This window comes from Hetaerina americana, unplaced genomic scaffold, assembly GCF_022747635.1.
Source record: "Hetaerina americana unplaced genomic scaffold, ioHetAmer1.1.p SCAF_13, whole genome shotgun sequence".
In the NCBI taxonomy this organism is placed as follows: domain Eukaryota; kingdom Metazoa; phylum Arthropoda; class Insecta; order Odonata; family Calopterygidae; genus Hetaerina; species Hetaerina americana.
Window position 1 is genome coordinate 7,642,939 of NW_027286403.1, and position 27,711 is coordinate 7,670,649.

A 27,711-nucleotide genomic window follows, 5' to 3' on the forward strand; every position below is an offset into this window, starting at 1 on the left:
CAACGTTGGTTAATGCAGTTCAAGCTTTTTGCCAAAATAGATACCGGGAAAATGCAAACATTTCTTACCAATTTGAAGGTCCCAGATCGTGGGAGTGGATGCAAAATAATAACAAAAGCATTGTATAATGTTTATTATATAGCAAATTTTAGAATTTTTTAAATGTAATGTCTTTATTTGACTTTCAGTAAAAACCGTTAACCCCTTTAACAATGAAATGGACCATGTGAATTGGGTACAAATTTAAATGCTTCTCAGATATAAAAAATATTGCAGCACTTCTTTGGATGGTCAAGTGTTAAAAACGTTGGCCAGGAGAGGAGGATCCAGTACAGAAGATTTGCCAAAATTAATATTCTGCATTTTAATTAACACTCTTTTTAATAATTAAATTATATATGTTTACCATTATTGTCGACTTTTATGGTTTCAGAAGGCCGTACATTAAAGCCACTTGCAGTGCGTGGAAGATAGAGGCTTGCAGTGTGATTAAGTTCCTTCATTTCATCGGCTACAGTGCGCGTCAAATCTTCGGTAAAATGACGCTGTTTGTGAAAATAAGACCCCACCATATTACGGTAGTTATCATGAACGAAACTAATCTTGGTCCCTGCAATGTACGGAAAATTATTTACGAAGAACTGCACCGGTCAACGGTGTAAAGATGATCTCTGACTGCCTGCCTGGGTTCCACGACCTATGGCTCCTTTTCAGAAACAAATACGGCGCGACTTCTCTAGGGATATGTGGAATCTTTTGAAGCAAAATGAAGAGAATTCGATTCGATTCGAAATCGAGTCATCTTAACAGACTACCTGGAGAATGGTCAGACCATCGCTTGTGCCTTTCATCGAACTATGGTGAAAAATATCTCGATGCTCTGAAAAAGAAACGGCGCTGTTCACCAAAGGTATCCGTTTTCTTGCCGGCAGTGCATCTGCTCACTCATGTCGTGTTTCGGTTGAGGAATCAAAGCGATAGGCCTTGACATTTCGTCACATCCACCCTATTCTCCTAAGCTCACTGCGTTTGAATATTTATTACTCCCAGAACTAAAAAACCACTGCAGGGTCGGAGTGGAACCATAGTTGTCGACGCATTGTGTTGAGTCCTACAATGATGGCTTTCGAATGGTCAAGAAACACTGGGAGAAATTTTTAACTCCAGATGTTGAATATGTATCATTAATTATGCATAATTATTTAAATGTAAATTTAAACTTAACGGCACCTCCTCGTACGGTAAATGTAGCATTAGGAAAGGCAGTGAACTACTGCAGTCAACAAATCGTCAATTTCAAGCACTTACCATGAGCTGTAAGTTAAAAAATCCTGTAACTTAATTTCCTTAAAAATATGTTAAATGATAAGTAATAATTTAAATAAAATGTTTACACATTTTGGCGTGAAATAACTTAGGCATAACTTTATTTTACAGTACCAAAAAATGCATCCTTATACTTTGTGGATTTATTCAGTAATCAATAATGGAGTAGGTAGGTTGTTAGATTGAATATTTCTTGTTTCAACTTAAGACAATCATCTTTGAAAAATATAAAAGTCTATGGTTTTGTAGTAAAAGTTTTATTTTTATACCACCGGTTGCAATATATTGGCACATGAAGATATAACGTGTGACTTTTACATGCAGCAACAAATTTTGTTTCGTTTCTTGTAAAACAACCACAGCTATCAACCCGATGTGCGCTGAAAGACCGGTTTCTTGCATTTTTATTTTTAAATACTACCTTAAATGTACTCTAACCCCGTCAATTTGTCTTCTCTCCTTTTTCTATTCTTTAGCACTTCTCTTATAGTCCTCACACATCCACTAATTTCACACTTTCCCGTGTAAACTACATATCTGACCACACCCTTCCTTCTCCTCGCATTATTCCGCCACTGTTTTGTAGAAAGCGCCGTGCCGCCTAAATGAACTAGAAGATACTTATCATGAATAATATAACCAAATATGCTTCGTGCAATCTTATTTCTATCCTTGAACGCAAATTGACGAATAACCGCTTTAAAAATCATACTCGTGAACATCTGACTCTTTATGCAAGTGTTGCCAGGTTGACATTTGATTTTTAATACACGACTGAAACCAAGTAAAGAAACAGAAATGTTAATGTTGCTCTAATTATTTTCTAATTGGATACATTAATTACAAAATGAACGTCGAGTAAAAGTGCTTTATCGCTATCCTTTGCTGCTGGTGGAAAGAGAATGTCGATTTGGGATTGAATATTATTTGTACTTTTAGTGTAACATTTGACCCTAAATTCGTAAATTAATGTGTGCCATTATCGCTCAGTTTCCTTCGCTTAGAAATGCAATCCTCTAAACCCACTGAATTTACATCTAATTATGTCACGCACGCACGAAAGGGTAATGGGGGCATTGCCCGTTCAATACCCTCTTTTTGCATTTTTTCCTATCCTAAGTGAGTCAATAGCAACGCTATATTAGACGATGAATGATATAAATTACCTCCGATTATTGCATTAATTAAGAGCATATTTTGGAATATTCTTCGGCCTTGTAGTGATGAAAATGATTGAATGTTTTTAAGGCCTATGAGAGAATGATGAACAAAAACGATAGGAATTACAAAATGGGCTATGAAATCGATGAATATATTGTCTTTAAAGAAATCAACTCTGAGGTTTCGAGGGAGAAGAGGCAGTCAATAAAAGCGCCCCAGCCACAGTCAAATATGTTGATTCATAGAAGCTAAAAATGTCCTTTACCGTCCTCATTTGATGACTCGTGTGTGAAAGGTACCACTGTGCATGTAAAGGCCCAGTAGTACCCGGTCTGACCTAGAGATGGGGGTAGTTGTTTAAAAATACCACTGTATAAAAAAGTACATAATCTATAAAGCATATGTTCCGAGTTTGAAGACTCCACGTTGTTTAGTTCAGCCATCAATGGTGAATGTTTTCAGTGAATTTGTGAAAATGGAGAAAATTGGTTATCGTTATATGATACAATACTTTTATTTTAAAGGCCTTATTTCAGCTAATATAAAAACTGAACTGGATTCTATTCTGGGTTAGTCTGCTTCTTGGTTTACATCAGTAAAATATTGGGTGACAGAGTTTAAACGAGGCCGTACGAGCAGTCAAGACGAGCACCGCATTGGGTGACCAAATGAGGTGACGACTCCAGAAACGGTGAAGAAAATCCACAAAGTGATGCTGGGTGAACGTCGCGCGAGCTAGCAGACATAGTAGGCATTGCAAAAAGTGCGTTACTTCGCATATTAACTGAAAATTTGGACATGAGAAAGCTGTGTGCAAGATGGGTGCCGCGTTTGCTCACACTCGAGCAAAACCAGTGTCATGAAGATGTTTCAATTGAGTGTTTAGCATAGTTTCACAGTAACAAAGCATTTACATATCAGCATAAAGCATAACCGTTTCATAACGATGGATGAAACATGGGTCCATTACTTCACATATGAGGCACAAGAACAACCAAAACAATGGATTCCAAAGGGAGAACTGCTCCAAACAAGGCGAACACCGTTTCATCTGCAAGCAAGGCCATGGCGTTTGTTTTCCCAGTGTCGGTGCATCTCAGCATGTGGGATAATTTTAATTGAATATCTTTAAAAAGGAAAAGTTATCAATGGCGATTGTTATGCAAACTTATTGCAACGTTTGAGCGAAGACAGTAAGCAGAAGCGGCTGAATTTGGCTGAGAAGAATGAAATAAAAAAAATATTTTGCGGTCGAAATTAATTTTTAATTGTATTTACATATTAAGTAGTAAATTTCTAACCTATAGCAAAAATTTTAATGTGGAAAACCTAAATTTCGTCCTTCAGTTTCCGGCCGATAAACATTTTCTTCACGGAATCAATATCTATCAATCTTCCTCATTAATCCAAAATCATTCTGTTACTAATGCCCTTTTTTCTGTCATTTTTCCTCTGTAACGGAGCACGAATATTTCGGTTACCCTTGCCCAGAACGATTCAAAAGGCGAAAGTCGGCGTTTTCGAAAATTTATTACCCTGCTCTTAAAACGTGCGCTCGTACTTCTATTAAAGAAGGGAAAAATAGGTTGGCTGATTTTTAAGACTCAATAGCAATATTGAGCCTGTTGGGTCAAGGCTCGTTCAATTTGTGTTTTACAATACAAACTTTTGTCTTTCAATAAAACACGCGTGCTTAAAAGCTAAAGACAATAGAATTGATAGGATATTAGAACACGAGATTAAGGGTAGATCTTTTTTCATAATATTTCGAACTTGTCAGAAAATGGCCCTCAAAACTATTCTAAAAGTAATAAGAAGCCATCACTAAATTTATTTATAGGAAAGAGAAAAAAGGTTAATAACTTTTAGTATAGATTTATATTGAGTAATTCAAAACGATATTGATGATAGATAAGATCCAGTGGAAAGAACGTAGTGTAATTCAGACGTTAACGGTACGCAACTTTACTGTTGCTAAGGATAGAAATGGGGGTTAATTTGCGTCGACTTCAACAGCGATCAGACATGCCAATAAAACTAAAATATTATGATTTCCTATTTTCAAAAGGAGTATGCTTCATGAAAGAAAACGAAGTCTCATTGATGTAGGATTTTTCATTTTACGTGTAAATATATATGGCCTCTAAATTCTTCCGTAATATCTCGCAGCTTCATTCGCAAGCGCATTCTACAAATGCTGGAACACCAGGTTATATTCGTAAAGGGATTTTCGTCCTGTGACCACATATCGTGCATTGAATAAAATGTATTTTCATTGACTTAATTAATCGAAGAAAGTCACACTATATCTACAAATATTATCAAAAGAAAGGCATATATTTTTGTTTTCATTCCTCTAAATTATTTAAACCCTTATAAATTAACGGTAATTAATATCACCATTCGTCTCGCACGCGCATGGCTTCTGCATACGCCAATCTTTTTACAGGTAAACTTAGACATAACTTTGTCCAACAACAAACCCTTAAACCACTCTTCTGGGCCCGCTATATTGATGACATTTTCCTCCTTTGACCCACGGACACGAAACTTTATCCTCCTTTATTTCCTTTGGCAACTCCTCCTACTCGGTATCTTTCACATCTTCTATATCTGACTCGAAAATCACTTTCCTAGATATCGATATTTACCCCCAAAATAAAACGTTTTACACCTCAGTCCACATTAAACCGACGAACAACCAACAATATTTTCATTTCACTAGCTGCTACCCATCATATGCAGGGCGCTCCATCCCTTTCACACTCAGTCCGTGGCTTCCTTCTCTGCAACAACACCCCTTCCCTACAGAAATACATGAAACACTAATACATATCTCTCTCAGAAAATATGGGTACGCTGAAAAACTACTGAATAGTATAAATCTCAAACTGTCAACCGCCAACCAGGGTTGTTGTTGCAGAGATGGAAGCTTGAGTGACGGACTGAGAGTGAGAAGATGATGGAGCGTTTTGTATGAGAAGGATGGCAGCTGTCTAAATGAAGATACTGTTGGTCATTGGTTTTGTAAATTTTGGGTACTAAATAGAAATATTTTGATGACTGCTTCTCCGTTTGGGTAATTGAAACCCTTCCCAAATCTTCAAGTATCATAGAGGTAAGAACCCGCGAGATGGCGCATATCTGGTTGTCAAAGTCATTTAAACTACCCGGACTGAACCAAGCCTACTAAATGGATCCAATAGCTGCCAACATATCCCCTCCAACCCCCTTGTTAATTTTCTATTGGTCCCTTACCTCTCCTTCCCTCACCCGCACATGTCCTCTCCGCTCTTCCCCGAGAACACCATTCTGATGACGACGGTCGAGCCGTCGAAACGTGAAAACAAAATACTCGTAAGTAAGCGTCTCTTCTTTGTGTTTCTATGATTTAAAAATCTATGTATGTTTTTTATACATTTGTTCGTCGTCGAAGTGTCTTCAATTTCGAAAAAAGTTTTTTTAGGTGGACATCGCTATCAAATAAATAGTTTGTGACTCTACACTCCTACCAAATTACAACCCAGCATCCTACTCTGCATTAGATCCCTCTTCATCTCTGAGTACTTCCTTCCTTCCTTCATCATGTCCAACATCCCTACCCTATTCCTGCCCTTTCCTCGTTTGCCTAATATTCTCCCCTCTGTTGCAGTATTCAATATCCCTTTGCCGAACAATATACCTTTGATCCATTTTTCCTGCCTCCTCGGGATTTCTCCCAACAAACCCTTCTCCTCGCCCACCATGCCTAGCACTTCTTCATTTATTTTCATTTTAGTCCATTTCACCTTCTCCATCCTTCTCCACACCCATATCTCAATTGCATCCAAATTTCTTCAATCCTGCTTCAGTGACCACGTTTCCACGCCGTACATAACTATGCTGCATATTAAAGTTTTTACGAGTCCCTTCTTAACATCCTTACTCAACGTCCCTATCTTCAGATGAAGACAGATTGTTTCCGTCGAATATCAAGAAAATACGTGTGAGTGTTCTTCTTTTTTTTGTGTTTCTATATTGTGTGTTACTGTGTATTGTACTATTCGTCACTTCCGTGTTACGTCTACGAAAGCATATATATATATATATATATATATATATATATATATATATATATATATATATATATATATATATATACCACGATTGTACGGAAAAACTCACACGAGCGGCACACGAATGCTGGGTGGGAAATTAATTTCCCTCCACACCTCCCCTCCCCGCCCATACCCCTTTCCCCTCTCCACAGCAATATCATAATTTCAGTCTCACTTGAAGGCCTCTGAGAGGGCCGAAAGCTCGAACTATTTACCTGTGAGTGTCCTTTTAAATGCTGCTATTCTATATTCTATTTGTGTTCTATTGCGCCGTCCCATTATATATATATATATATATATATATATATATATATATATATATATATATATATATATATATATATATATATATATATATATATATATATAATACACAGTAACACACAATATAGAAACACAAAAAAAGAACACTCACACGTATTTTCTTGATATTTCGACGGAAACAATCCGTCTTCCTCTGAAGATATAGAAGTAATAATGCATTACTTCTATATCTTCAGAGGAAGACGGATTGTTTCCGTCGAAATATCAAGAAAATACGTGTGAGTGTTCTTCTTTTTTTTGTGTTTCTATATTGTGTGTTACTGTGTATTGTACTATTCGTCACTTCCGTGTTACGTCTACGAAAGCATATATATATATATATATATATATATATATATATATATATATATATATATATATATATATATATATATATATACCACGATTGTACGGAAAAACTCACACGAGCGGCACACGAATGCTGGGTGGGAAATTAATTTCCCTCCACACCTCCCCTCCCCGCCCATACCCCTTTCCCCTCTCCACAGCAATATCATAATTTCAGTCTCACTTGAAGGCCTCTGAGAGGGCCGAAAGCTCGAACTATTTACCTGTGAGTGTCCTTTTAAATGCTGCTATTCTATATTCTATTTGTGTTCTATTGCGCCGTCCCATTATATACATATATATATATATATATATATATATATATATATATATATATATATATATATATATATATATAATACACAGTAACACACAATATAGAAACACAAAAAAAGAACACTCACACGTATTTTCTTGATATTTCGACGGAAACAATCCGTCTTCCTCTGAAGATATAGAAGTAATAATGCATTACTTCTATATCTTCAGAGGAAGACGGATTGTTTCCGTCGAAATATCAAGAAAATACGTGTGAGTGTTCTTTTTTTGTTTCTATATTGTGTGTTACTGTGTATTGTACTATTCGGCACTTCCGTGTTACGTCTACGAAAGCATATATATATATATATATATATATATATATAATATATCTATATATACATATACCAATATTATATATATATATACATTTTATATATATATATATATATTTATATATATATATATATATAATATATATATATGTATATATATATTATATATATGTATATATATATATATATATATATATTATATATCTATATATACATATACCAATATTATATATATATATATATATATATATATATATATATATTATATATATATATATATATTATATATCTATATATACATATACCAATATTATATATATATAAATATATATATATATATATATATATATATATATATATATATATATATATTATATATCTATATATACATATACCAATATTATATATATATAAATATATATATATATATATATATATATATATATAATCTTCGAAATGGAACGCTCTTCGGCGACACACAAATATGTATAAACACAGATGTAGATTTTTAGATTATAGAGACACAAAGAAAGGACACTCAGAATTTGTTATTTGACGTTTCGACAGCACGGCTGTCGTCTTCAGAATGGCGTTCTCGGGGAAGAGCGGAGAGGATGTGCGGTGGAGAGGTGGGGGAAGGAGATGTAAAGGGACCAATAGGAAATGAACAAGGGGGTGGGGGGATATGTAGGCAGCCATATGATGTATTCAGTGGGCTTGGTTCAGCCCGGGCGGTTTGAATGATTGGGCCACCCAGATATGCGCCATCTCGCGGGTTCTCACCTCTATTATACTCGCAGATTTGGGAAGGATTTCAATCACCGAAACGGAGAAGCAGTCGTCAAAAGATTGTTGAAAAGGTGATTGAAATCATATATATATATATATATATATATATATATATATATATATATATATATATATATATATATATATATATTATTCCATCTTTTCTTCCACCGTTAAAAAGCACCCTTAGAAGTACTCGGCAGTAAGGCTTGATAGTATTCTCGTCGTTTCCTGCTTCATTTTATCTACATCTTCCCAGTGATGTCTCGTCATTACATATTTGCATTTTGGGATTAGGAAAAAGGGTCTGGGGTTAGATCTGGTGAATATGGAGGGTGATGATGGATGGTGATTTATTGTTTAGCTAGAAACTGGTGAAAATCAATGCTGAATGTGCAGGTGCATTGCCATGGTGAAGGATCCATCCATCATGTTCGGTTAAAAATAGTGTACATTGTTGAAATTCCTAAATTCAGTTCATCGGCTATCATTCGGAGTGTTTTTCGGCGATTGGTAAGGACTAGGGACCGCACATGATCAATGTTGTTGTCAACACAGGTGGTTGAAGGCCGTCCCTCCCTTCATCATCCGTGGCGTCTAGTAGGCCATTTTTGAAGCGCTTAATCCACTTGAAAACGGATGCTTATTTCAAAGCATAATCACCGTAAACAGCTGTCACTATTTCAGTTATTTCAGACAGGCTCTATGTGAGCACAAACTCTTGAGGTTGAGATTTTTTTTTTTTTTTTATTTCCCAAGATTTCACTCAATTGCAAACACAATGCTTGCAATCGCATTTGCTGAGAAATACTGCCTTCTTCATTTTGAGGTTGGAAATTTTTCAGACAAACTCGTATAAATAATGAAGTAATCATACCAAAATAAGGTTTAGTACGTTTAGTTGGATTTCAGGTAACTTTAGTTTAACACATATGCGCTTGAAATCCACATATGAGTGCAGGGGGACCAGTGACTATTCTTTAATCAAATACTATTTCCCAGGGAGACGTAGTACCCAAAATTTCGCATAGCCCGAATGAAGTTAAGTTTTTGTAGGTAAATATCATCACACATGATGTTTTAAATCTTCATGCGCAGTTCATAAATTAATTTCCTTTCACACTTTTGCAAAAAGTGAGTTGTGTTTTGCTAAAAATTGTTAAGACTATTCATTAGATTTACCGTGCTCTTCGAAGTTCTCCCTCTTCTTTATTGAATATGGATCTAGGGAATTTTTTTCCAAGAGGATTGCAATTAACACAATTTGGATTTTCGATTATTTTTGTATCCCTTGCCAAAAACAATGGTTCAGATATTGTCAGTTAAACAGTAGTCAGTTCATATTATAATAAATTTTTCGCGCCTTGTGCTAATCTCTTGAAGAATAATTCTATCAGCCGTATGGAGCAAAAAGCCGTTAAAATTGGCACGTTTTCTTGACCGTTAACTTACACAGACAACAGGAAAATCTTCCCGTATCTTTTCTAAGAACTTTAAATTAGTACCACCACCTAATACTCATCCTCATTTGAATATTAGCGACTTACTTGAGACAAAGGAAATGTGTTTTCTTAATGGCTGACTCAGAGACTATTTTGATTGAGAATGAATATGCATCCTCCCATTTAGTAGGAGTAATAAACATCTTCAATTCCATATAATGCGATACTTTAGAATGATATTTTAAAAATGATAGCTGAAAACAGTATGATTTTCAATTACAGCTAGTCCTTGTGGACGGTTTTCTTGAATATGAGTAGTAATGTTTTGAAATACTGTTTTCTGAAATGGCCTGAATGTGGCGGTTTTTATTTAACTTGGCAATCAATCTTTTTATTATTGCTGCTAGTCATGTTATTTATTATGGCGAACTTACAATTATTTTGATAATTTTGATTATGATGATCCACTCCTAAAATTTCCATTGCGTTCCACAGCTTAGCGAATAATGGAAAAGTATATTCGGTAAATAGTAATTATGATTGAAAGTCATATTCTCCCAAGAGTACATTCACACACTCGTTCAATTTTGGTGCATAGAATGAAAAAGCTATTGAGCATATTGTTTGAAAAATTATGTGCCCCAAATGCACATTTTTTCATCCTAATTTCAAATTGCTGGAAATAGCTACATAATGATTTGAATGTTGAAACGTGTAAAGATTCTTTTGCGTGTAATTACTACAGAAGCCCTTGTTCAAAAAAATGTAGGAATAGAAATACAGCAAAAGACCATATTCTAAAAATGCTTTTTTTTCACTGAAATTTCATTTAATCCTTATTAAAATGTTTCAATTTCTATCGTTGGAAACATGAAAGGAAAACATGTACTGGGAATAATGGGCAAACAGACATATAAAACCCAGAAGATTACCGCATTAATTTTTATTACGCTTGACAACTCGCTTCCCGCACCTATATTACCTCCAACTTTTAATGTGATTTCTCACCCTTATTTCTAAAATGGGTGAACTTCATGGCAGCTCACTGTCATATTTATCCAGCCTTTCTACTCTTCAGGGCTGCGTAATAAAATATTCTTCCTGTTACTGCAAAATATTACACCGGAAAGAAAATTATTTTTTGCCACAATTTTGTCAAAATCTAATGATTTATGAATTCCATTTCCGGACATATTTAAATTGTAAGGGAAACAAAATCGTAATAAGAGTATTGTGTGGGGTTAAAAATATTATATCAATGCAGTTTTACTTGCATGAGTAGTTGTTTAGTTTGTGCTAATGTAATGCTTGTTCTCCGCAACGATTACCTGTACTTTTAGTGTTCACAACGAAAGGATTTAAACGAATGTATCGAAACAATCACATAGTTACAGCATCCGTGGTTCTTTCAACTACAGTAAAAATTATTTGAACATCTCTTAGTAGCAGCGGATTAGCATTATCTTTTTGTGAAGATAATCATTTAACTCACCTCTATTTCCCTTTTCGGAGCAAAGGGTTCACTCGAAAGGTTTAGCTCTATTACCATACATTATAAAAACGTAATTAATATTAAGAAAATGCATTTCGTAAAAATGCATAATTTTTTGCCCAATATATTTTATCCTAGATAGTTTACATTTTATTTAAAACCATCGTCGTGGCATTTCAACCTGAAGGTTGATTTATGGAAGTTCTTTAAATCAATCTCTACCCAACTAATCTCAAAAGTTCTGCTCACCTTACTATTGGCCATAGCGAAGAGGTCTATTCCCTTCTACCTATCTTCCCTAACTCTACGCCCTATTTAGATACGATAAATACATAAACCCAAATCACTTTAAAGAACCAAGCTAGCGTAAATTGAATAAACATAACTTATGGAGAGTTTTGCATCACTCCAGGTGTTTCCTCTGTAAAAAAACACTTTCAACTGATGCAATACAATTTCTCATATTCTGTTATCGTGACCATTTACGGGGAATTAACCCTCTGCAGGGATCGTTTCGCACAGTTTCGAGTTTTTTGACAGAAGGCTTATGTTAGTTAATTCCCCTTGAAACTCTCGTATCACAGGTGTGCACATGGATTACATGTACAAGTTAATATGATTTAATGTGTGACAATGCACATATTGAGGTCGGCCCACTGACCTGTATTTTGTTTCCTCGACGATTTCCCCAACAAACCCGTGAGAAAATAATTATATCTTTTAGGACTTTAATTCTCCCTGGCCAGTAGTTCATTCCCCTTTAAACAATTACAGACTGAGTGTGACCGCTTATTTTTTTGGTACGTGTGATGATACCTGGTGACGATTATTTGAAATTGAATCACTAAGTTATTATCGAATAATAAATTGTTTTGTTCCATTTCTGAGTGCATTGAATTTCTCTCCATGCATTTTATTTAAACACCAGGTGTTTCAAATTGTAACGCCAGTTAAAGCACTTTAATTTTTTTAAGCATATATTGATTCTTAATCCCTGATGGCTCAAGTATTTCTTCGTATAGCGCTTATTGTTCTTATTGCCTAGTAGTATGCAAAACAATTTCGGCAGGACTAGCACAAAAGACACAGATGGAAACAGAGTTAGTTGGAAAAGGAACTTGGATTGTTAGGACAATGTTGAGGACAGGAAAATTAGAGAATATTAAGATGAAAGAGGACGAGATGGAAAGGGGAAGAATAGATATGTTAGGTCTATGCGAGGTGAGATAGAAGGATAGCGGGGATTACTGGAGTGATAATTATAGAATATAATACAGCCGCGGGGATGTGAGCTAACGAGGGATTGCCATAATATTAAATAAAGTGGTAGGAAGAAGCGTAGTCAACTTAGAGCAGGCAACGGATAGAATATTTACTAGCAGAGATCAAAACAGAACCGACGAACTTGGTCATTTTTTAGGTATAGATGCACCGAGCAACCATAAGGAGGAAGAGGCCGATAGGAAATACGATCAGTTAGACGAAATAATCGCGTGTGTTCTGGAACGGAAACATTTGATGGTGATGAAGTTTTGAATGCGGCGGTAGATGAAGAACGAGATGGTAATGAGGTGGGGATTACAGTGTAGGTACGAGGAATGACCGCAGCATGGACGAAGTTGAGTGTAGTAGGAACCCGGGCTAATCATCACCAACACTTGGTTTAGACACCACAACAGGCATTAATATACATGGAAAATGCCTGGAGACTCATTAATGTATCAATTATATTATATTATGGTTAGTCACAGATTTTGGAACAGCCTGATCAATTCGCAGTTTCCCAGGAGCGAATACTGACTATGATAACAATTTAATAGTCATGATGTGTAGCATCTGACTCAAAGAGGTAGAGCAAGTGTTGGAATGTAAAAAGGAAATAAATGGAATGTAAAAGCATTTACTGGATTGACAAGGAAGCAGTATCAACGGGCTGTAGAAAAAATCATGATTGAAGTTAAGCAGCTGAGCAATATCGAGGAAAAATGGAATTACGAGTTTATCAAAAAAGGGATAACGAAAGCCGCAAAATATATTAAAGAAAATGAGGAAAACGACGAGAAAACCATAGATCTCACATGAGATATTTAAAAATGTAGACGACAGAAGGAATTGGAAAAATATAAACGCTGAGCATGGTACAAGGAATTACAAAGAGTAAAAAATCTATTGAGATGGGTACCAAATAAAGCAAAAGAAGCGTGGTGGAAGACACATTACAAAGATATGGAAAGTTTGCGGAGGAAGGATAAAATTGGTGCGCTTCACAAAAAGGTTAAAACACTTCCGAGAAGAAAGAAGGCAAAAACTGAGTTGACAATTGGAGAAACATTGGGGAAATTTCTTGGGCAACCAGAAACTAGTCGAGGAGAAATGGAAAAAATTAATAAACCTTCTATATCTGTAAAGATCTTATGAGGGCGAGATTAGATACATTAAGTTAATATGGCATACAGGAAGATAGCTTAGGTCGAAGCATATTTTATGATGAGATAAAATGCGCATTAGTTGAGAAAAAAACAAATAAAGCCTTTGGGGTGAAAAATATTCCTGTGGAACTACATAAAAGTTCAGGAAAATGTAGGAGGAAGAATCTACGAGAGGGGTCCCATAAGTACCCAGCCTGACCAAGAGATGGCGATAGTTGTTTCAAAAATATCACTGTATTAGAAAGTACGCAATCCATAAAGGATATGTTTCAAGTTAAAACGCGAATTTTCTTAGTATTTGTTTGGCAGCCATCAATATTGAACGTTTTCAGTGAATTTACGAAAATGGAGAAAATTGCCCGTCGTTATGTGATAAAATACTTTTATTTGAAAGGCCTTATTCCAGCGAAAAAGCTGAACTAGATTCTCCTCTGGGCGAGGCTGCTACTTCGTTTACAACGGTAAAATATTAAGTGGCAAAGTTTAACCGAGGCCGTACGCGCTGTCAAGACGAGCCTCACATTGGTCGACCAAATGAGGTGACGACTCCAGAAACGGTGAAGAAAATGCAATAAGTGATACTGAATGATTATCGACTGAAAATTTGCGAGCTAGCAGACAGTAGGCATTTCAAAAAGTGCGGTATATTGTATATAAACTGAAATTTTGGACATGAGAAAGCTGTGTGCAAGATCGGTGCCACGTTTGCTCACACTCGAGCAAAATCAATGTCGTGAAGATGTTTCAATTGAGTGTTAAGCAAAGTTTCACAGCAACATAGCAGAAGTTTTGCGCCGCTTCATAACCATAGACGACACATGGGTCCATTTTACTTCACACCCGAGACAAAAGAACAATCAAAACAATGGATTCAATAGGGAGAACGATCTCCAAAGAAGGAGAAGACCGTTTTATCTGCGAGCAAGGTCATGGATTTGGTTTTTTGGGATGCGCGTGGAATAATTTTCATTGAATATCTTGAAAAAGGAAAAATTATAAACGGCGAGTATTATGCGAACTTAACGCAACGTTTGGGCGATGAAATCAAGCAAAAGTGTCCGCATTTGACCAAGAGGAAAGTGTTGTTTCATCAAGACAATGCACCAGCTCACTAATCCGTAATTGCAATGGCAAAAGTTCATGAATTTAAGTTTGAATTGCTATTTCCTTTTGAATTGCTATCTTGCACCCTATTCGACAGGTTTAGCCCACTCGAATTGTACTCCGTTCGTAAACTGGAAAAAATGGCTCGGTGGTCAAAGATTTGCCAACCATGAAGAAGTGATGTCGGCAGTTAATGGCTATTATGAGGAAAAAGACAGTTCTTAATGTAGAAAGGGTATCTGACTTATTAAACATCGCTGGGAAAAGTGTATAGAGCTGAATGGAGATTATATTAAAAAATAAATACATTTTTTTCCAAAACATTTGTTTTTTTGCTGGATCGGGTACTTCTGAGAGTACCCTTGTATATGGACTAATTCGTAGCATCTATGAGGAAGAAGTCAAGCCGCATGACTTGATGGAATCAGTATTAGTTCCTATTCAAATTAGGTAAAGGCAACATCATATAAGACTTTGAGAAAAATATATTTGATATCGCAATTAGCTAAAGTAGTTCTTCAAAGGACTATCAACCAAAGGTTAAAGAACAGAGGCAATGACTAATTCGGGGATAATACGTTTTGGTTCATATAGGGGAGAGCACACATGACGTCATTTTGATTATAAGATTATTTACCGAGATAAAAAAAAGACTCAAATAGGATTTTCAATAAGAAAATTGGGTCGATTGAGTGATTTGGGACAAACTAATGCATTAATAGCAGACAATAGGAATAAAGTAGACGGATAGGAGGCTAATCCGTAACCCAAATGTCTCAGACTGCTCAGGTACGAATGGAGAAGCAGAGTCCTGATGGGCAGTTATAGGAAGAGGAGTGATACAGAGTCAATCATCACCTGTGATGCATATGGGAGGAAGTATTTAAAGCAACATGCGAAGAACTGGAAATAGGAGTGATAGTCGGTGGAGAATTTATAAAATCAGTTAGGTTTGCTGACGACCAAGCTTTAGTTTGTCAGTCATTCAAGGGATTGCAAACTTTGCTAAGAGCATTGGAAATACATTGCGATCAGTATTCTATGAGATTAAATAAAAGAATAAAAATGCTCTGCAGTTTTATAGAAAGAGAAAGGCGAATAAAAATGTGCAAGGAAGATAGAAAAAGGAAAGCAGGTGGAAAAGTTTATGTATCTATGAAACTGTGAACCGAAATGGTTAAAGTAGTCGGGACGTAAAGAGAAGAATTGCACTAGACAAAAATGCTAATGGAGATGGAAGTTTATGACAGGGACATTGAGAAAGGAGGCTAAGGAAAGGCTTGATAAAACTTTTAAACGGAACGTAGTTATGTGCGGCGCGGAAACATGATAGCTGAAACAGGATGATAGATGTACATTGGAGGCGTTTAAAATGTGGGTTTGGAGGAGCACGAAGAAAGTTAATTGGACATAAAGGGAAACAAATGAGCAAGTGGTAGGTATAATGGGATAGGAGTGGGGATGACTGGAAGAAATCCTAAAGAGGATTTTGACGAAAAACACATCAATGCTGATGACGGTGATAGAGGGGAAAATATTAGGAAAAAGAGGAAGGAGAGGGAATAGGATAGGTATGCTGGACGGTTTGAACGGAAGAAGTAAGTACGCGGAGACGAAGTGACTTTGTTTTAAAATAGAATGCTGGGTTGTGTTTTGTTAGGATAGACAAGATATTTACTAGGTAGTTGTGTCCACCCTAAACCTAAATTAACCGGTGTAATGGTTACATAGATTAGTGGTTTATAAATATTGATTTTATATACGAGGGTCATCCGGAAAGTAGTACCCGTTCGTGCCGCATGAAGTGCTGACGACGCGAGTAGCCGCTGGACGAGGTCAGATAGCTTCAGTGGCTTGTCTGCCTTCTCTGAGCCAAGTTGCGTGACGCTAGCATTGCCTGTGTTGTTTCTGTGATTGTTTACAATGTTTAAAAAAATTGAGAACGCCGCCAGTTGTGAAGTGAGGGCAGTGATGAAATTCCTCAATGCAAGAAACGTTCGCCCATGTGATATTCATCGCCAATTAAAGGAGGTGTATGGAGACAATGTAATGGACGAGTCGTCTGTTCGGCGGTGGTGTCGCAACTTCAACATGGGGAGGGGGAACACACACGACGATGAGCGTTCGGAGAGACCGTCTGTCATTACAGACCAACTGGTGAGCTCAGTTGACGAATTCGTGAGGAACGATCGGCGCGTCACAATTGATGACATCTGTGAGCATTTTCCCAATGTTTCTCGAACAATTTTTCATGAAATTGTTAAACACCATCTGCATTATGCAAAAATTTGTGCAAGATGGGTCCCTCGCGTATCTCAATGAGCTGGCGGCGAAGGACTATGCAGCAGGAATACAGAAACTTGTCACACGTTATGACAAATGCCTTAATTTGCTTGGAGATTATGTTGAGAAGTAGTTTAAAGTATCCTCTTTCAAATAAAATTTTTTATGTTTGTTAATATTTACTTTTGTGTCTTTATTTCACGAACGGGTACTACTTTCCGGATGACCCTCGTACTTGGCATACTTCCTTTTTTATGTACTTCTTTTTTATATAACTTCTTTTTATAAACCTTCCTTTTATATACTTCTGGCAAAAATCCTAATTATTCTAGGTATCATATATATTTTTCATACCCATAGGAATCCTAGGCATAGTACCATCTGCCTATTACCATGAATTCGATTTCATTCTTCATATTAGTTTGTAAATTAAAAGTATATTTACTGATAATTGGCACATAGATTTGGAAGTACCCGGTTATAATAATTGACTCTTTTGAAGTATTTTTCTTTGTGGAGTATCCATGAATCATACTATGCCCAACGTAAGAAGGTAGAAAAGTAAACACCTTGTAATTTTATATAAGAAATTTCGTATTTCATAAAAGGTGGGAGAAATTATCTTGTGGAAAGGGGGTGTTTTGAAAGTCATTATTTGATTTAATGGAGACTTATAAGACTGTTAAAACTTATCCTAATATATTAAACTTAATTTCAAGGGGTATTTAAAGCTGTGACTCTGATTAGAATGAGTCAAAGGGAACAAAAAGATTTTTGCAGCTATTACTACATTATCGTTTAACATCCCGATTTTTAAATAAATATAATGCACAACAAATGTAAGTTAAATTTGCATGTATTTTTTCGTATTAACCGAATAAAATCACTCGCCGTAATTTTTCCATAATTTATGGTCATATTTGATTGAATTAGTAATGTATTTTCATATATGAGGGAAATATTTTTTCTGGACATATAATATCAAAGAGTAAATAAATTTTAGTCTGATATTGGCTTCTCATATGGCATCCTGAAAGACAAATTGTAACATTTTACCATTCTCTACAAGCATTTCTTTTTATGAATTACAATTCACTTTCAAAATAATGTAAGACCATTAGTGACGCCAATGAGTATGTATCCAGAGTTCTCTCCGAAGCAACAGGAATAGGTCTTTTCTTCAATTGTAATTTAGGAGTGTATTGTTCAAAGGTTTTATTAGAAACTCATGTACAGATCATATGCTTCAATGTAGACAGTGATTGAGAGAACTACATGAATAAGGATTTTAGAAACATTGAATATTTCACACCACATTTACGACAATGAAATCACGGAACATTAAAATTTAAAACTTTTTAGCGAAACAAATAAACTTTCCAGGCATTTTACACATCATGCACAATATAATATACAACCGCCGTGAAGATGAGAGCATTCATTTTTGACGGTAACCCGGATATTTACTCGTACAATGGTCAAGTTTTATCTAGGTTGAATGTTGTCGACGTTGTGACGTCATGGCGACGGAGAGTACTGTTGAAGTGTACGAGAGAGTGAGACGAGTCGTAAGTGGACGGATTCCTGAACTTTGCTTCAATGGATCTCCTCTGCCCGGACGGGACGCAGCAGCAAAATAAGTAGCGATTGTAGTGCTTTCGAAACGCCCTGCTCACACAGTAAAGGGCGATGGGATTCACGCAAGAGTTGATAAAGCTTAAGCAGAATCCAAATATTCGGAAGGCGTGCCAGAATTCATCATAAACCTCCTGGGAGTAAGGATAGAAGTGAAACCAGAGGGTGAATATCTGGTACGGGAGGAAGCAGATAATGAAGATGACGACGAACGCTAGAACCATCTTGGCCACTTTCTTTCGGGCTCGGACTTGGTTGGACTGCTGCTGAGCCAACTGCATTACGGCTTCCCCAGGCAGGTTCCTCGCGCTGGCTTCAAGGTGTTTTGCCATTAGTATGTAGAAGAAGGCGATGATGGACAGGGGGATGGCGAAATACGTGAGGAATTTCAGCAGCACCATGGAGCGTGCGTAAAACTCCCCGAAATCATCTGGATACGGGTAGCAAACCTGAAAAATTTATGAGCGTTTATTAAAGGAATAGATTCATGGGGTTAAGGATTAATGGGGAATTTGGCGGAAGATTAGAGGCTCTTAATTTTTGTAGCTAAATGGGTCATGAGTTCTTTTCGAAATTTTCTCTCAAAATTTTCCTTCCCTTCCATTGCTATGGGTTCTTATCCTTTCTACGACAAACATGTCTCAATATTCCCATAATTTATTTTAAATGTGAGGAAATATTTAGTATCTACGCAACTGTGCCTCAAAGAAAACGCTGTTAATAATGGAGGGTTTTAGCTATGGTAGCTTTATGGTATGGTAAACTCTTATGTTTTATAATTTTTACCCATGGCAAGGGTGACATTTAAATATTCAATCTAGCAGAATAGAACGCATTATACAATCGTTGGGAACAACTCACTTCGGCGGCTCTTTTCGTTGATGGAAATCGAGATCAGTTAGGATACCAAGCGTACACATAATAATTCCATGGTCCTTAATGGCTAATGTTCCCTCTCTCTCGCGTATGTACCTAATCTTCATCCTCGTTTAAAGCTGACTTCATCGCTATTGAAGGTTTTTGCGATTTGACACGGATTTAAACATTTTCTGATAAAATATATATCACTATAATCGCTCTTTAAGTATCATGGCACTTAGCTTAGCTGTGTGATATTTTTTTTAGATTCATGTTAGCTGCATCGTTACCGATAACAGTCAAGTTATATTTTTGTAGAATAGCAGTATTTTTTGTATCCTACAGATCGATTCATTTTTTCATTATTTCAGGTCAAAAATAAGAGGCACGACATACGTACATATTTCAATTCTTTATTTACGTAGACGAGTATTTGTACGGGATTGAGGTTTGGCCTTACTTCACCAATCCTTAACCATTCTAGATGAGTGTTTAAGTATACTTCATACAGTGACATACTCGTATAAAAATTTACAGTTTGCTAAATGGACCAGAAAAAATTATCCCTCCAAAATTATCCCCTTATCCCAAATGGCTTCAGATTTGGGTGGTCTCCTTTAATTGCTGCGACCTTATGTATTTTGATTTCTCCAATGGCTATCTACGACTGTCTTGCAATGAATCTCAAAAATCTGATTGTCGCAACTATTGGAATACTAGAGGTACATGACTAAAAATAGACGTTTAAACGAAGAATTCTATTAAATTAAGGCTTCAAATGGAAAGTGTATTATACCCTAAATTGACGATGGTCGATTTAGTCAATGCGACATCCCTGTACTCGACACTAGAGCGGAGGCAAAATGGCTCTCAATTAACACTCTTGCACGTTAACCAATGCACGATTAGAAAAAAACACTTTGTTCCTCCACATATATATTATAATGCACGACCTAGGTTTAGACTAACAAAGACATAATCAGGTGTCAACATCAATCTACGGATCTTGTTTTGAATTATAATTGAATGAAAAGTTTGTAAGTTCTGTCAAAGAATTCCGCATCGGTTAGTTATTTGCACAATTAACTTCTTTAAATATTTGCCTTGATTAGCTCCGACATTAAGAGGAAATAGTATTTAAAAATAATCCCATGGTCACCCCCAGCGGTTCGGAATGACTCGCTTGAAACACACTTGAGGTATAATGACACAGGGAAGAAAAAAAAGGTCACAAACAGAATATATCCTACAAGAAATAACACTTTGAACTGCCGTTTATCGCAACTTCCCCCAAGATTAGACTAAAACGATAATGGACAAGAACCATAATGAATTTGAGGAATAACATTACAGCACGGAATAGTATGTTTTATTAGAACACCCAGTTTCCAAAAATGTGATTTTAACTAGAGTATTAAGCAAGGCGCTGCTCATCCGTTTCTAAAAATTTCCTTGAACGATGCATGTGGAGTTTAAGGAACGATGACGACGTATTGGGTGCCCTATTGTAATTTTTGTTGGTTTAATGCTAGAATGGGATCTAAATGATGGGTTGAAAGCACTACAGATTTCTTACATTGTTCAATTTACATTTTCTGGGTATACCTATTATGTATCCTACTTATGTGACTATTTTCATGAGTAGCATAATTAATAGTCATTTATGATTGTCTCCTTCGATTGGCGGCTTATTTAACAACTGGTTTCTATTGTTACCATTCAATGAATCTCACCTTCACCTATTCTTCTTCTCCTGGCATAGTTTTCATTTAGTCTCTGACTTAATAAGTTAGCATTTCAGTTTTCTGCTTATTTATCTTTATATACTTTCACTGCTGCTTTTTTTACTGTGCACAGAGAAAACGGTGGATATAAGCCCTTTCTGTCACTGCAATGTTATGAGTAAATACTGAAAAGGTATTTTCCTTCTCTAATTGCTTTATTTTATGCTATGTCAATTCCCTTTCCTTCATGCATTGTCTAATTCAGGTATATGTTGAATGGCTCAGGTGAAAGCGGACATTCTCATCGCGTTTTAATTTTTATCAGCTAATTTTCTTCCTTCTTTTACCCACAGAGAGGGAATTTTTTTATAAAATAGAGGAGACCATCATTCTCTCGTCACTTTAATCCAATCTTATATGTCTCCAAAAACTTGAACATTTCCTCTCATACGACGTTGACAAAGTCCTTTTCCACGCTCAAAATTTCTCCCACAGTGGCTTGCAAAACTAAAAGACGATATTCGAATCCAAGTATAAAGGAGAAGTTTTAATAAGATTCTCGAATTTCGAGGGCGTTTCTCAGTCATTTCGGGATAGAACTTGCAAGACTGTTATATGTACAACTCTTTAAGTATGTTATTCCTTGTGAGTAAGCAGACAGCCTGCGCGGTAGCCTCCGCGTAAAACGTTCGGTTACTGATGTTGGGCCCGGGTTTGAACTTTATTATTCGAAACGAACATCCAACGGCACGCACGCATTGCGGCTTTATGGGTAGCTTAAATTTATGGTAATCGTCTGGAGACATAGTTAGGGTAAAAACACCAATTTTATTGAGCCTGTATGTTACATGCTTGTGGTTTCAGTAAAGTACGTGCCAGGTGAGTTAACTAGAGCCATGTAGGTACCTCGCGAATAAATAGAACTTGAAGATGATTCTTTGGTTTTTAATTAGAAGGTCAACTTTCAGGTGAAAAACTGTCCTTGATTTAATGAGTACTCATCTCTGTCCAAACTAAACTTAAATAGTAAATTTGATTTTTCGTATTGTGAAATTAGTAGTAATTTATGTGGGTTTTAATAAGTGGATTATATTGTGCAAGCTCCACGTCCATACTGCACCAAAACTTCAAAAGAATAACACACAAAACACACAAAACAAAAAAGAACAACATTCATAAAAAAAGGTGACGCGGCTCGCTACCTTTTAGTTTCCAGGAATAATAAACTCAATTGGTTGATGATGGTTTGTTATTTAGAATAGTTTTTAACGAATGATATAGCTTCTTTACAACTCAATAAGGAATATTAAAAAAAGGACCTTTTATAATATTTTATAATGCCTTAATCCACATCCCCTCCGTTGCATTCCGTATCCAAAAAGGCAATCTATGCAATACAAATTATATTATACAATGTTCATACCTGCTTAAATAAATATACAAAAATGAATATACCTTGAAATGTCTTGAGACTAGAGAAAATCCGATTTAAGAATCCCTTAACTCCATGAAATACTATATTTAGCAGTTAAAACTATGAAATAATGCTATTTTCTCAGATTTTGTATTTTATTCCCAGCATATGTTCGCTTAAAAAATATTTTTGCCTAGTTATCTTGAAAAATACCGCTGTTTTACTTGTCTTACGGCAACCGCAGTCTGAACCCAGTTGACGCGTCAAAAGATTTCATAACAAGCAAAGAATGGTAGAAAGAATTGTTTTGTGGCGTAATTAAAAATTGGGTTATTTCCACGGATACTGGTAAAACGTTAATGATATATATAAATTATCTTTATTATTGATAAATCACATACGAAACCTATTCAATCCTGAGGAATTTGAGTATATTTTTGATACTTAAAATTGGGTTCCCTCGGTAGGAGGAGTTCAGATCTCTTGCTCTACTAACAGTTACTAACTCCCCATTGCTGAGAGTAGATCCTAGGGTAAAAAATATTTTACTCCTCTGTATTCTTTTAGATTTTAGATTAAGGACGATAAAACTGTATTGGTGTCTCTGAACCCATAACAGGGAGAGGGAGGATGGAGGAGGTCTATTAAACCTTGGGTTTGGATTTAGTAAGTACCTCAATGCTTCGGTTTCCGACCACGCTGTGGGTTTCAATGTAGGAGAAGATGGCCGCCGGCATGGCAAAGATAAGCGCAAGGATCCAGATGCCGATGGCGGACATAAGTGTGAGGGGACCGGTGGAGAGGCGACCAACGTGCCTTCGCATAGGGTTCACGATGGCGCAGTACCTCTCGGCGCTCAGAGCGGTCAGCGTGAACACTGACACGCCGATGGACACGTCCTTGACACACTCAGATAACTTGCAAATTAGCTCGCCGTACGGCCATGACTCAACTGTGTACACGGTTGACGTGAACGGAACGCAAGTGAGAATCACGAGCAGGTCGCCGAGCGCGAGACTCAAGATGTACGTGTTGGGGATGTTGCGCATGTTCCGGTTCCTCAGGAAGATGAGTACAAGGGTACCGTTCCCCAGGACGCCCACCACGAAGATGAGAGCGAACAGGATTGGGACGATGTACGTCTCGGGTCGCTGGCCGTAAGGGACGTACTCCCCCTCCGACTCGCCCTCGTTCGGGGAGCAGCAGTTCCTCATCTCGGGCATCAGACTGCTCACGTCGCCCCTCGAGGTGGGGACGAACGTTACGTTGCTCACTTGTGTCTGGATGAATGTTTCCGTCGACCCCGTTGAATCCATTCCTTGGCCTCTTTTTGCACACGTTAAATGAAACTGCGGAATGAACACGCCTGATCTAGTGGCCCTGGTGATTTTGACTCTGGAAAAAAATGGAATTTTTCTGATTAAACATTAAGTAAATGAAGAACAGACAAGCTAATAATACCTTCAACTTTCCTTCACATGCCAAGGCTTCCAAACTTTTCATGTCTGGCGAGTGAACACGGACCATATTACCCAGGGCTGGCTCGAGGTGGGATAACTTAATTCAGATATAGATATTATTTACAATTATATCTTCCCTATGCAATCAGAATAAATTGAAAAAAAGCCCCATAACCTTCAGATTGGTTCTTTGGGATCCATAAATCAAGCAAATAGGGTTTTAGATCACTTATGTAGCTAGATAACAAATAACCAAGCATATATATATATATATATATATATATATATTTGCGAGCAGAAAATAAATCGATGGGGCTGAACCTTTCAAATAGGGCCCATGAAGTACCAAGTCAAACTTTCATTCATGAATTTTGGCCATTGCAATTACGGATTAGTGAGCTGGTGCATTTCTTGATGAAGAAACACTTTCTTCTTAGCCAAATGCGGCTGCTTTTGCTTATTTTTTTTCGCTCAAACGTTGCAATAAGTTTGCAATATACTCGCCGTTTATAATTTTTCCTTTTTCAAGTTATTCAATGAAAATTATTCCACGCGCATCCCAAAAAACCAAAGCCATGACCTTGCTCGCAGATGAAACGGTCTTCTCCTTCTTTGGAGATGGTTCTCCCTTTTGAATCCATTGTTTTGATTGTTATTTTCTCGGGTGTGAAGTAATGGACCCATGTTTTATCAATGGTTATGAAACGGCGCAAAAATTGTTCTTTGCTGCTGTGAAACCTTACTAAACACTCAATTGAAACATCTTTAGGACACTGTTTTTCCTCGAGGGTGACCGAACGCGGCACCCATCTCGCAGACAGTTTTCTCATGTCCAAATTTTCAGTTAATATGCGATGTACCGCACTTTTGGAAATGCCTTATATGTCTACTAGCTCACGCATTTTCAGTCGACGATCACCCAGTATCTATTTGTGGATTTTCTCCACCGTTTCTGGAGTCGTTGCCTCATTTCGTCGACCAATGCGGTGTTCGTCTAGACAGCTCGCACGGCCTCGTTTACACTGTGCTGCCCAATATTTTACTGTGGTAAACGAAGGAGCAGACTCACCCAGAGAAGAATCCAGTTCAGCTTTTATATTGGTTATACTAAGGCCTTCCAAATAAATGTATTACATCACTTAGCGATGAGCAATTTTCCCCATTTTCACAAATTCACTGAAAACGCTCAATATTAATGGGAGCCAAACAAATACTAAACAACGTGGGGTCTTCTGACTTGAAATATATGCTTTTATAGATTTTGCACTTTCTCATACAGTGAACCTTGTACACAACTACCACCATCTCTATCTCAGGCCGGGTACTTCTGGGACCACTCTTGTATATAAAACCTGGGAAGATTTGATATGATGTTTTCATCTTGTCGGAATCCTAACCCAGAGTCATTATTCTGGGAAATTATAGGACCTATTATAGGATCTAACTGTGATTTTAAGTCATTTCACTTGACCCATCAACACTTCAAATACCAATGTCCATGAATCACAACCGCGTATTTACAAGTAAACATTAAGGTCGGAATTATATTTCTGACATCACCATAACTTTTAAAGTTTTGGTAAAATTGATATCGGGTAAAATGTATTGAGAAGGTAATTTATGTTTATACAAACGCAATTGATTTGCATAGAAAGCATACTTAAGCTTCATAAATTAGCCATGTTGGAGTATTTCCTATTGTGGCACGATAAATTGATTCATTGATCACATGTTACATTTACATGTTTTGAAATTGAAAGATAGCTAACTTTGGTTTTCCACATTGAATTTTTGCTTTACGACCTAGGTTTTGTAATAACATGACATCTTCAGGCAAAAATACATGTAGAACAGTGTAAATATCTCCGGGCGGAGGAGAAGAGGAGGGAGGAAGAAAAGGATTGGTTGAGGTAGGAAGACTGGGGGAAAAAGTTTATGTTTGGCGTCGGAGAAGGAGGATTGGTAATGCTGATAAAGTAGCCGGTAAGGAGGGGGCATTAATACAATGTTAAAAACGGTTTGCTTGGCGTCGGGGTGGTTGCCGTATTGTGCTTTTAGATATACTTCTTTATAAATAACCCACGTTCCACCAAAAAGGCTTCCGGCCGGGGGTGAACCAGATGGGTTCTGCATAGAATAAGAGGGAGGAAGAGTGTTTTAAGTGGTTAGGAATTGGGAACAGCATTTACTAAAATCTCTGAAAAGACGTACATATTCCGATACATGCTAAGGGATAACTAAGTTCTAAGCATGGGTTAAATTCAACTACAATTCAGTTATTAGGAATAAAAGGAGGAAATAGAATTGAAGCGTAACCGTTTATACTATTCAACTTTACCATGCCAAGACAGCTCATGCAGAACTGGAAATTTAAAAGTGGTCAAATCTATTAATTCATGGCCACACAACTAATTGCCCGTAAAGCCATAGGTAGTATTGCATGCGCCAATGGAGCAAGTATAATAAATATTTATACAAGTCATATTATACTATTTCTTGCATTTTTATTTATCTAGAAGACTTCGGATATTCCTCGTAATGATTGTCCCCTCACGATTATATTCATTAAGAATTTTCTCATTAAACCCATTTTTCAACCATTTCCTCTCCTCCGCCTGCTCATAACTTTTCGGCGATTCGATCCCCATCCATTCATTAGTACGCCCATACTAGTTTAAGGCCTCAACATTTATTTTACTCTCCATTAAAAGAGCATTGGATTCGCATTCTTTCACAAACCACGCAATTCCTGCGATAAATATTCCATACTTACCACAGCACTCCTCAAATAGCTCATAACCATCCTATTTTCAAACTATTTTGGCACCGAGGTGTTCTTAATTTTCTGTATCATTTGATTTGATTGGTAATAGGATGAGCAGAATTTCATTTACGGCCGTGTCTTTATGTAAACTAATGAAATATTAAAATCAAACACTATCCGAGTTTCAACTTTTTGAATTTGAACTTATTTTAATGGCGTTATTTATTTAAGATGCCTACATGTCCGTATCTATTCATTTTCCGGTAGAACCATATCATCATAAGCGGTGCCTAGTATTAATTAGTTCCATTGATAATATTTTCATATCTGTGTTAACTAATGTAAACCACTAATCCAAGGAACCTGCGGGGGATGCCGCAATAGAATATTTTACCGGAGTCATCCGTAAAGTGCGCAGTAAAATTTCATTATAATGAAAACATGTCAAAAATTAAATATTATTCACCTAGACGGATATTCAAACCCGAA

At 36.6% G+C, this 27,711-nt stretch overlaps 1 protein-coding gene across 1 annotated transcript; it reads right to left on the reverse strand.

Moving 5' to 3' along the window:
• Positions 1–18,655: 18,655 nt before the first annotated feature.
• Positions 18,656–24,386, reverse strand: LOC139686149 (neuropeptide CCHamide-1 receptor-like). Its single transcript, XM_071583335.1, has 2 exons — positions 23,673–24,386; positions 18,656–19,451 (listed from the first exon to the last, which is right to left on the reverse strand). Exons 1-2 carry the CDS (start codon positions 24,312–24,314, stop codon positions 18,846–18,848), a joined length of 1,248 nt encoding a protein of 415 aa, XP_071439436.1. The 5' UTR covers positions 24,315–24,386; the 3' UTR covers positions 18,656–18,845.
• Between the last annotated feature and the right edge of the window lie 3,325 nt (positions 24,387–27,711).